This window comes from Peromyscus maniculatus, chromosome 2, assembly GCF_049852395.1.
Source record: "Peromyscus maniculatus bairdii isolate BWxNUB_F1_BW_parent chromosome 2, HU_Pman_BW_mat_3.1, whole genome shotgun sequence".
Taxonomy (NCBI): domain Eukaryota; kingdom Metazoa; phylum Chordata; class Mammalia; order Rodentia; family Cricetidae; genus Peromyscus; species Peromyscus maniculatus.
In genome coordinates, this window is record NC_134853.1 from 85,929,584 (window position 1) to 85,942,067 (window position 12,484).

Here is a 12,484-nt window from a genome sequence, read left to right on the forward strand (position 1 = left end):
CCCTCTGGACACGGAAGATGGTTGTTTGGCTCAAACTGTTTCAGGGGCACCCAGGCAGGGGGATCGGGATCTGTCCCCAGTGCATGGGCAGGCTTCTGGGAACCCGGTGCCTGTGGTGTGACACCTTGCACAGCCTTGGTGCAGTGCGAAGGGGCTTGGACCTGCTTAGGCTCAGTGTGCTGGGCTCTGCTGACTCCCCATGGGAGACCTTGATTTGGGGAATGTGGAGATGCGGGGTGGCTTGGGAAAGAGGGCTGGAGGAGGGAGGAGGGGGGTCTGTGGATAGCAAGAGGAGTGAGTAGAAAATTTCTTAATAAAGAAAAAAAAATACTGGGGGGAAAAAAAGAAAAGAAAGAGCTCTTCAGATTCCCGAAAATAAGGTTCACTTCTCAAACGTGGTCATAGGGTGTTTATGCCATCATAGCCAAGCAGCTATGAGGACCACCATTTTCCTTTGTACAGAAAAATGACAGTGAGAGGTGAGAGCTACACACACACACACACACACACACACACACACACACACACACAAGTGCATTGCAGTAACGTAAATTAAATGTTTTCCTTATGAGAATGGGCAAAGATATTTTGAAACAATGAAATCAATATCTCACCTTTAAGTGAATGAACTAGATTTACATGTGTCAATCAGGGTAAACCCCAAAGCTTTACTATTAACATGAAAAAAGGCAAGTCACAAAATGTTACATAAAGTGTATCTTTTATTAAAAAATTTAAAAGCACACAGAATTGTACTATGTATCCTTATTAGAAAACAAATGTAAATTTATGTAAATGAAAGGCAGACATAGACTTCCAGACAGCAGTTATGACCCCTGGAGAGAGAGTGGGGGATGGGAGAGTGGGGCTAAGCTCTATCTTAGTTTTTTTTTATTTTCAAAGAAGCAGATGCAAATATGGTGAAATATTAATAATTATTAAATAAGCTGATTAAGCCTAGTAGAAATATTATTTTCACTTCTCTTCTTAATTAAAAATAAATATAAACATATATATATATACTTTGCAATTCCCAAAGCAAGCATCAGGCTTCCTCCCCGAACCAGGCTAAGCAGATATACGTAAAACATGATGGGAAAAATGTACACACAAACATATGTGTGTATATGAGCATACACGTATACTTACATGTACACCTATGTATGAGAATAGGTACAAATTAAACAATAAACTTTACTACTTTAATTAAAAAATAATATTGGCTTGATCATAAACATCTTTGGTTCTGAGGGTCATAACTCTAACAGCTCTAACCCTTTTCTATGACTCAGTCATGGACCAAATCTAGAGAAGACGGCTAGGGTAGAGAGAGGAGGGCGGAGCATTCATTCCCTGGATCCTGGGGGCTGCTTCAGTGTAGGGCTGGAAAGACATGACCTGAAGTTTTTCACAAAGGCTAAAGGAGGCCCAGTAAAGTCTGGTGAGCACAGCAGAGCAGGAGTCAGGAGGCTGGGTGCCACTCCTCAAGGGCTGGATAAGGCTAGACATCGCCCTGGCTTTCTACACAGCAGGAACTCCACCAGGGCTAAAGGACCTCACTACAGAGATGCCTCGGGCTGGCTTCATTGTCTTTTTCAATTGGAAAGTTTTGGCTGTTTAAAATAATCAATGATATTATGCTGAATCTGCATCTTTGTATATTTAATTCTCACCAAATTCTACCTCAGTATTTTGTCTGTTCATATCAAACCTTTCCTGGACACTGAATGATTCTCTGAGCCATTTTTTATGTGGCTGGGGGATTCTGAAGAGGTAGCAGGTCATGTAGTTTGCAGAGGGCACTTGTGGGTGTTGGAGAGCAGGTGAAAACAGTTTCTGAATGTAGAGAACCACACATAGCTCCCCCTCCCTCCTCCAAACATCAGGGATACTTTATTTTTGCACACTAAAGTGGAACATTTCAACTTATACATGATCTTCTTTACACATGACCTTCCTTAAGTTCTGTAAGGGTACTGGTATGTGTCTGTGCATGTGTGCATGTGTGCGTGTGCACGTGTGTGCATGTGTGTGTGTGTGCGCGCGCACGTGTGTGTGCACACGCATGTGTGTGTGTGCTTGCGCGCGCGTGCACGTGTGTGCACATATGTGTCCACATGCTGTGAGTGGAGCATAAGTGGAGCACATGAGTGCATAGTGTGGAAACTCACTGAATTTTTAACAAATTAGCATTTGTCTTAGGTAGTCTAAGTATCCAGTTAGAAAAATAATATGCTCACTTACATATGTGTGGTGATAATTAATCATTGTTAAGTTGACAGGGTTTGCAGTCTCTAGGAGACACACATCTGGCTGTTTCTGTGAATCTTGAGGCAGATTCAGCTAGGGACTTGAGACTCATCCTGAATGTGGGCAGCACTACACTATAGAATCCCAGACTGAATGAATGGGAAAAAGGAGGAAGTAAGATGAGCACCAGCATCCATCTCTCTACTTCTGGACTGTGGACTCAGTGTGACCAGGCCCCCCTTACTCCTTCTGCTGTGCCTTCCAGCTGAGGGGAGCTATAGCCTTTAAGCCAAAGCAAATCTTTCCCTTCAGTTGTGTCCATCAGGTACTCTGTCACAGCAATGAAAAATATAATTATTACATATTTGCCAGAAAGTCCCCAGGGGCTGGTTAACCCTCAAAAGAACCATAATTTAGTTTTAAACTCCCTGGATTGTCCACTTCCTATTTACATTCCAGTTGACTTATCAATAACCATTGTCTATTATTTGTTTTCATTCTGCTACATTTTAATTTTTTTTTTATTGAAGTGCCTTCCTGTCTTTAGTGAATGGCTTTCTGAGCACAGCTTGATAGAGACTGCAATTAGGAACAAATCAAACTATAGTGCAAAGGTCAGGTACCTCTGCCCAGAGGACAGTCTATGAAAAATAAACATGGAGTCATTCTTGACTTAGAGTCTGAGAGGGGAGAGCATTTGCTTAGTTCCCACTCAGATGGCATGTGCCTTTTCTAGAATGCTCCAGTTGATTTAACCTAAGGTTCACTTGCCCCACATCTGAGCACAACACTCACACTGCTGGTCCCCTTACCCTCCAGCACTGAGTTCACGGTACCTCATTCTATTTGACCACACACCGTAACTTGACCTTACAATGCAACTCCTCTTCCTGTACCTATAGAGGAGACCAAAGAGGAGGTTGACATGGCTGCTCTTCTTCGTCATCTTTGTTTCCCTGTGTTCCACTCACACATCAGAACAGCTGCGTTTTATTCTTATCCTTTTAAATCTGTTCTAGCCTTTCTCTGAAAAACGTTATTCTTCTCTTTTCCTTTAGAGAAACTCATATTTTACTCCATCCTTTCACACAGCCCTGGCAGGACTCGCCTTCCTTACTGAAGCATACCTCCCAGGGGCTCATGCATCAATTCAAATGATTTGTTCAAGTCTGTCTTCTACAATGGTGTAGAACTCCCAAGCCTGATGAGGCTAGGGGAACTGAGTGGCCTCTCAGGTCAGGAAAGACTGTTGATGTCTGTTGCCCAGAAGCTCCCCTCTTTTTCAGGATCCTCATTGTCTGTCAAAAACTTTTTGGGGGACTTCAAAACCATACTAAAAATGGACTGAGGTGTTTGAAGCAGGGAATGCCACAAGTACATACAAGGAGATGGCAGCAGCTACTCCCTAGGTAAGAGACAGCATCACCTTGGGCATTACAGGCTGGTGGAGTATCATTCTACAAGGCAGCATGGAGTCCCTATGACCCTCTGAGATGACAAGAAGACAGACATTCCTGGTGGTATTAGTTTCATCATGACATGTGGGGCCTTCCTCTGCTTGGGACCTTCCAGAACTCTATCTGGAATCTCAGCTCACAAATTTCATCTTCTGAGATGAAGGAAACACCAGGGAGACACAAACCCCATCTCCCACTCTTTCAGATGCAGACCCTGAGTTTCAGGGAGAGGAAAAGGGGCTCATGGTCAAACAGTGAACTAGTGGTTAGGCTGGGGCAACCCAAACCCTTCTAGTACCCATGTAGGTATCTGTCCACATACTATGTTCCTTCCTTGCTATCCATCTGAAGGAGACTTCACTTTTTAAGTCAAGGAGCTGTATCTTTCCAAAGGACAGAAGAGGAGTACACTAATTCATACACTTAGTTTCAGCTGTCCTAACATTTCTTTTTGCCCATGTTTGGACAGATGAAGTACTATATGGTAGACAACATTTTTCTACTTAAAGGTCAAGAGCAACTATTCAGTCTGAACTACTATATAAGAAGATGGACAGCACGTTTTGAAGTGGAAAAGTTTTTGTATCCACGTACTGGAATTTATCCACCACCACTGATATGGTGGAGTTGACCTGTAAGTAAGACAGCAAGAACTGAGAGAGATTCTGGTAGATGTTCTCAGTTTGAATTCTAGACTGGCACACTGTTACCAGTGTCTGCTTCTTGACTTTGGTATTGATGAGGAGCTTCAACGTCAGGTCCACAGAATGATTTGAGCACTGCACAACGAATTGCAGTTGACAAATGATGAAGTACCAGCCTGGGAACTGGACTACCAGGCTCCCATCCTGGTATCCGACTCCATGGATGGCACCATCTTGGTTCCATGACAGTTTGGTATTGTTGAGATTTTTTGACACTGGAAAGATAGAAGAAGAATTATTGCTCACATGTTAGGTACAGGTTGGAAAACTGTTTTTCAAGGTTCCCAGTCAGCAGCCCTGTTTTCTAGAACACTGATTGCTGTCCCAAACATTTAAACATCTTCTGAAATACTCTTTCCAGAGTATTCTTTCATAGTTCATTGTTTCTACTTAGTAATGATGAAGTACCAGCCTGGGTACTGGACTACCAGGCTCCTGTCATGGTATCTGACTCCATGGATGGCACCATCTTGGTTCCATGGCAGTTTGGTATTGTTGAGATGTTTTGACACCGGAAAGGCACAAGAAGAAAACCATCTGTATTTTTTTGTTTGTTTGTTTCATGCTCAAAGCTAAGTTGAGCTTAAAGGTTGGAGAGCATACAGTATTACACTGGAAAAGGAAAGACCTTGCAGGAGAGTTTTCTAATGGAAGACAGCACCTATAGATGATTTTCTCTTAATTATTATCTATCACATCATATGGTTGTTAATATTTTCTTTTTACCCCCATTCAGTGCCTATGTGTATATGTATATATGTGTTTGTATTAGACCCATGAATGTATGCAGGTACAGGTACATGCATGTACCTGTGTATATTTAGCCCAGAGGACAACCTTGTGTATCATTCTTTACACATCATCTACCTTGTTTCTGTTTTTTTTTCTAAAGGTTTATTTTTACTTATGTGTATGTATATGAGTATCTGCAGTGTGTTAGTGTGTGTGTGTGTGTGTGTGTGTAGGCCAGAAGAGGGTATAAGATACCTTGGAAATGGAACTCAAAATAGGCAGTTTTGAGACACTTAATGTGAATGCTGGGAACCAAACTTGGATCTTCTGGAAGAGCAACAAGTGTACTTAACTGTTGAGCCATCTCTCTACCCCTTTAACTTGTGTTTTTGAGACAGAGACTTTCACTGGCTAGAATCTTGCCAGGTAGACTAGGCTGGTCAGCCAGTGTGCTCCAGGGATCCCCCTGTTCCTGCCTTAGCAGCAATCGCATGGCAAGCATGAGGAACCATGCTTGGCTTTTAAAAACTAGGTTGCAGCAATTGCTTTACCTCTCAAGCCATTTCTTTGGCTCCTTTCTCTTTTAGATCATACCTACCTGGACTGTATTTTGCAACAAGATCTATGCTGTTGTGTAATTTGTCATGAATGAGCATTTAGTGTTGATTACTATTTCGACAGGCATTGCAGATGCAAAGCTGTGATATTTAATACTGTTCAATTTCAGTATTGAGTAGTTCAGGATAATCTCTGTTAACTTTTGCATTTAAGATAAAACCAAGGTTTGTTACGTGCATGCATGAAAATGTCAACAATGAAACCCATTGTCACAAGCAATTGACATCTGCTAATAAGAATGAGATACACCCTTTAACATGGTCTGCAGTTTTGAATGTCCCCTTTCCTTAAAGGGCAGTCAAGCTTCCTTGGATGGGCCTCTGGCATGCACAGTGGGGGGCCTGCTACCTAGGACTGTTAGAAAGGCAGAGAATTAACAGAACTTCTAAGCTAAAATGTTTGTATGAAAGCCAGTTCTCTGAGTCCTAACAAATGAAAATTAGCGCTGACTGGTAAAGGTGCTCCCAGAACCAGGAAGCTGGCACACTGGTTTTAATTGATTCATTGCTTTCTCTTCAAATCTTGTTACAATTCAATGGAAAGACACGAAGTAATCTAACTGCAAAATGGGATTTTTTTGAATAAGCAAAATGGCTATTCAGAGAATCTTGGCCATCTCTTCCATAGCTCATTCTTTCATGCTCTAAGTGCCTCTTACTGTTTCATTTACAAGGGACTCATCTTACCTGAAGCACACTGCAACATGCAAATAGGCCCTCTGCCAGTGAGCTCATTAAGCTGTCAATCTGGGGACCAGGCAATTTTGTAGTTCCCCTGTGAGTAACTTGGTAGAGGTAGAGATGGAGGCTGTTCTTTCTTTGCATTAGGGGAAAGACTTGGCCCAAATGAGGAGGTAGGTGCACAGCATGGGATTAGTGGGAGAAGGGAGAGGTAATGGAGGTGAGGGACAAAAGTGTCTTTAAAGGCCAGGTAGGAAACACAAAGGGGTGAATGCAGTGATTCCCACCTGCTGAGGGAGCTTTTGCTCCCAATACAATCCCTACACAGCTTTCCTCGAGCTCATGGCTTGCTTATTTATTTATTTATTTATTTATTTATTTATTTATTTTATTTATTTATTTATTTATTTATTTATTTATTTATTTATTTATTTATTTATTTATTATTTAAGTGTGCCGCTTAGTTGTGCCACTTCTAAGCCCACAACTAAACTTTTTTTTTTTCAGCAAAAGGGGTAGCTTTGGAGAGAAACACTCTCATCTTCTTCCTCTAAGACATTCAAATTCAATTTATGGAAAGTATGATGTTGGCTAAGAGCACATGTGCAGGTCATGTTTAGCCGGAAAACTCTAACTTTTCATGGGGTTAGATCTTTCTGGCATTGGGTACCGACCTTGGAGGTAAGCCCAAGACTTCTTGAAATGATGTCTTTTCACGATACATAAGAGGTCATCTGAGCAATTTCCTAAAAACAAGATCAGGCGTGAATCATCATGTATACCTCTGGGGACTACAGACAACCAGATCTTTTTCTGTGACCCTCTTAGATTGCTGTTTATGGTTCTGCTTCTGTTTGTGGGGTTAAATTAAAACAACAACAGCAACAACAACCCCAAACTTTTGTTTTCATTTTGCTATTAAAAGGCTTAGGATTTTCACATTTCTGAAGTTTATTTTTTATTTATCACTGCTCCTGGGCTGTTAATGAAGACGGTAGAAGTTACACACATACAATCTGAGTTCCCATAGTGTACTGGGCACCATTTCTGACAGTCCTCATGAAAGGGGTTATTGAGCACCTCTACTAGCTTGAGAGAGTCTGGGAATCTCATGTCCTTCAGTCTAAACACTGGTCTCCCTAGCAGCAATGCTGATGGAGCTATGCTGCCCAGCATGCCGTGTGGACACTAGACTCTGTGCTTTGACCCGCATCAGCTGATCTGATTCTCAGACTAAGCCAGGATCAACTTTGCTGAAGACACTCAAGGCTCAGTAAGCATGTGAAAATGTAAGAATTCCCTACATCTGCCTCATTCCAGAGGATGGAATTTCTTCTATAGGCCATCCTGCCAGACATCAAAGACAAAAACATCCCACTCAATTTTAAGAGGACGAAGCATTAGCAAAATCTTAGCAGGAAGCCTTCCACCTGGAGCTTGTTTGGCAGAGGCAAACACAGTATTACTGTCACTGTAGCATTTGAGAAATAAAAATATTCTTCGTATCTTCACCAAGGACGAGAGCTCTTTCTTATTATAACAAGCTATTTTGTATGGTGAGAACCAACTTATACATTACCCTGTAATGACTCATGAATTCAATTTATTTGGAGTAAATCTCTTCTCTTCTTTGGACCTTGGCTCCCCTATCTATACACTGGAAGCTTTCCAACCTGAGGTTGATGTCTTTTTGATGATGTCACCAGAGATGAGCACTCAGTCCATCCATTAGAAGTGAACAGGCGTAAGCTCATGCACTAGGGGCAGTGCCCTGCTGTGCTTACTCTCCGAATAGTATAAGCACCCTACCTATATCCCATTGCTCTCTCCACCCAGATTTGAGAAAGTCCCTGGGGCCTGAGAGTGGTTCAAAGTTGAGTGAAGGGTTCCCTCTGCTGTCTGAGCAAGTTCATTACTAGAAGAACCCCCAGCAAAGTGGGGACAGTATTCATCCCTAGCTGCTCTTGACCTGCAAAGAGCTTCTTGACCTACTCTCTGGATCTTATCCTATGCTCATCATCTAAGCAGTGTTCTTGTGAGGTCTACTGCTGCTCCACACATACTCATAGGGTGTGTATAATCAGAACCTTGATCCCAAAGTGTGATATTTTAATGGACTATGACTACATTGACTCCCCATTGTTCAGTTTCATCTGAAAATAGAGAGATGTAAATTTGGCTACCTTTGCTGGTAATCACTCCCTAATTTCTGTAACCTACAGCTCCTACCGGTGGCATTCATGACATCTTGGGTTCTGACTTCTCCTGATCTCTCTACTCTCAGCCCGTACCATCCCTCACCCCCTTTTACTCTATGTCTTAATAGTAATCAATGTCACTGTCACTACCATCATCATAACTAGTGTTGACTATTTTTTTGTGGTACTTTGCTGAACATGCTACATGTAGCCATGATTTCATTTCATTTTCACAACTGTCCTGTGAGAGACAGTTTATAGCTATTTCTATCATGTATGTAAGAAACCCTAGGCTTTGAAAGGTTAACTGGCTTGTTCTGAGCCATGCAGCTAGTTGCTGGTAGGGTGGAGATTAAAACTCAGCCAATGAGACTCGAATGCCCAAACAGATTTTTCCCCCACCTACTGAAGTTTGGAGACTTGCAGTTCCCCTAAACAACCACATGGACATGCTTCCACCTGAACACCTCCCATACAGCTCCCTGGGACTCCTTCCTCCACCAAGTCAGTTATCCTTTGAAACACACCCTGGCAGAGACTGCTGTTTAGTCCCTCCTACTGCTCAGCCATGAAAGTGCTTCATAAGCATTTGCTGAATGGAGTCATCTAGTCCATCTCTCTTATTTCCTTCAGTAGGGGCTAACTCAGTACTTAGAGCATCAGTGTAGTGAATAGGGATGCTTGGCTTGCCCTCCTCCCCACAGGAAGAACAATGGCCTCACTCTCACAGATTCTGCCAAAGTTGGTTGGGAAAGTAGGACTCACGCCCTTGATCAGAGCCAGGATGTTACATAAAATAGACTCTATCTCTCTTGTCCAAAGGCCCCTTTGTATCAGGTGGCTTGTGGTGACATCTGCAAGAGCTGAGCATCTACAAACAGATGGTGGCAGAAGTACAAGCCCAGGCTTGCCTCTCATACATTCAGTCTTTTTTTTTTCTGTTTTTCCCCTTTGGTCTTCACGTGTATAGTGGGGTAACCTCAGCTGTAATTCTGAGAAACCCAGCGATGGAAAAAAGCAATCTTATTTTGAAGCAGTTGCATTTCCTGAAGTCAAATGGCAGGTATAATTTTAGTTTTTCTTAAAGAATCGATTAGATGGGTTCATGCTAAAGGAAAAACATGGGCTTCTCCTTCTAAGAATGCCATTGCTGGAAATGCTTCAAGGAGGGGGCTGGTTTTTGAGAAAGTGGCACTACTGAGCTTGAGGAAGACCCCAGAGGCAACATCTCTGTTCTTTCACATCTGGAGATGTTTTCAAAGAGTAACACATGCTTGGTGGGGCCCAACACCAAGGGTCTCAGTGGTTTCTAAGGATCAAAAGCCCTTAGACTATGGCTAACACCGCTCCGACCCCCTTTCTCCAACATGGTGGTGGGCAGACCTACACCAAGGACATCCAAGTTATAACGCAAGTCACAGAGATAGAAGCTTGAATATTTGTCCAGTCAGTGCTGACCAAGGAGTGGGTGGGATGCTTTGAAAGTCACAGCGCTCTTATGACCTGGACAATATTGTGTGGGGTACCAGCCATGTAGCTCAAGTCTCATCAGCTTACAAATCCATGATAAGACAGTCTATTGTGGATACGAAGACTTCTAGAGGGGATTCCATGCAGTAGGAACCTTGCAGTGGCCCCAGAGCTTTGGGGATTGGGTGCCTAGACTGTGAACTGTATCTATGCTCTCTGTTTTTTTCCAGGGAATATAGCCTGGAGGGCAACTTAGATTGCCACCAAGGTGAAATTTTTCTCTTCTGTGCCCTGGGTCTCTGAAAAATCTGAACATGTACAGATATATTCTCCTCCTACCTAGAGTTAGAGCAGCAGACACATAAAAGCAAAAAAAAAAAAAAATGGAACTAGGACTGACTTCCCGGCCCCAGCTTCCAACCCTGCCACCCCCCACATCAGTACTGGCAATGAATGCAGAGTACATCAGTACTGACAGTGCAGAGATAGTCAGCTAGAATCATCTAGAAAGGAATTTCCAGACTTCAGTCTACAGTGCTATCCATCTAGATAGGAACACTAAAATCTAAGCAGGGAACATCCTGCTTCGGTAAGAATTCGTATGGCTTTTGAAATAGAAGCTGCCTGCAAGAGCAGGTATTCAAACTTGGCAAACATATGACTTCTATGCTCCCAGCGTTGCCCCCATTGCAGGCTTTGTCCTAGGTCACAGAGTGAGTTAGTGACAGAGCCAGGACAAGAGTCTAAAACTCCAGATTCCTTGGCAGGTCATTCTGTTTTCAGATCTTTGCAGACTCCGTACATTTCTCTGAGCATCAAAGCTTTCAGATAGATGGAGTCAGTGTTTTGTTGACAAGCTCTGGCTTCTAGAAGGATGGGGGACTATTCTTTCGCTTAGGAAAACTGGAGGGAAAGATGTGTCAATGGTATTCCAGTGTCTAGTTTCCCAGAGAGGAGGAGAGAGAAGGGGTGGGGCGGGGATTGAGATTGCTGAAGGTGATTGAAAGGACCAGGCACTAGATGGTAAGGACTGTGACAAACTTAAAATTGGACCCCCTCCTTGAGATTTTATAATGTTGGACCCAAAGGGTCATGGGAATGGAGGTTTGGATTTTATTAGTGGGAAGGTTGAGCCCAGAGATGCTGGGTTTCGAGACCCCACAGCCGGTAAAAGAGCAGCAGAGTTCAGAACTGTTTTCCTTACTCCTAGTGCTTCACTCTGTCCCTAGTTCTTAGTCTTCCTGTGGAGCAGTGAGTGTTAAATGAAGGAAGAAAGGATTCTGTAGCGATTTCACACACTGCAACCAAAGTCTCTGGACACAGCTGGAGGGAGGTGCTGGGAAAGCAGCCCCAGAGCCTTCCTGATCTTGCAGGGTGGGAGAATGTCAGAAGATAACTTCAAGTCTATGTTTGGAACTGGGTCAAGTCAAAGGTTGGGACAACTGGGCTTTCTAGGCAGATGACGTGTGATCTAAATGCATCAACGCTGGCTCTGCAGAACCTCTCCAGTGAGGCCCGGGAGGGGCAGATGGTGCTTCTCAGAGAGCATGTGGCTCTAGTGAAGGCTTTGGATCCATCCTCTCCTCTCCTGGAACTTCAGCTACTGTACTACCCAAGTGAGGACAGTAACAATCAACACAGATGTGCAGCTGACGGGACACACATAAAGGTTACAGATGTCAAATAACCAGCCCAACACGTGGCTATCGGAGCCACTGCAAATGTGAGGTCCATTCTCTTCTTGTCTCTTTTTCTTGTTATCTTGGCACAGCTCTGTGACACGGCACGACACAGAGGATTGACTAAGGAGATGTTCATTAAAATGAAGCCCACGGTATTACCTGTCGGACTAGACTTTCTCAATCTGTACACAATTGTTTGAGGCTCTCTGATACTTTTGGGGAAGGAGGAAGACTTCTTGGAAATATTTTAATCTTTGAGGAAATGAAAAGGCCTATATTTTAGTTTCATCTTCCTTGGAGAACACCCAGGGAAGTCCCAACAGCGACATCTAGAGGAGTCTCCACTCTCAGCAGCATTTGGGACCAAAGTGAGCCCTTAATCTGGTGGGGGCAGGTTGGAGGGAAAGAGGTGGGTCATTTCACAGGCCTTCAAATCTAACCATTTCCTTGATGCCATCAGGCAAGAACATTTATGATGCAGACATAAAGAGCAAGTAAGTAGCCTTTTGCAAAAGAACAGATGGGTGACTCTGGAGTCACGACAGTACTTGGGATACCCCAGATAAATAGCATGCCTATTGTTGAACACAGAGAAAACAGTGGATAAAAATGGCTTGAAACCAAGTTGGAATTCACATAACTCCTATGAAGGCTTTTGGAAGCTGGAAGCCTTTTAAGTCCCGATCTGTTGTG

General features: G+C 43.1%; 1 protein-coding gene across 1 annotated transcript in view; it reads right to left on the minus strand.

Moving 5' to 3' along the window:
* Positions 1-714: 714 nt before the first annotated feature.
* Positions 715-12,484, minus strand: part of Tnfsf8 (TNF superfamily member 8) — a 31,976-nt gene continuing 20,206 nt past the window's right edge. The window contains exons 3-4 of the mRNA XM_006979565.4: positions 7,116-7,187; positions 715-4,626 (exon numbers count right to left, since the gene is read on the minus strand). Coding sequence (XP_006979627.1) covers positions 4,232-4,626; positions 7,116-7,187 — 467 coding nt within the window. The 3' untranslated portion in view covers positions 715-4,231. The remainder of the gene's footprint in view (positions 4,627-7,115; positions 7,188-12,484) is intronic.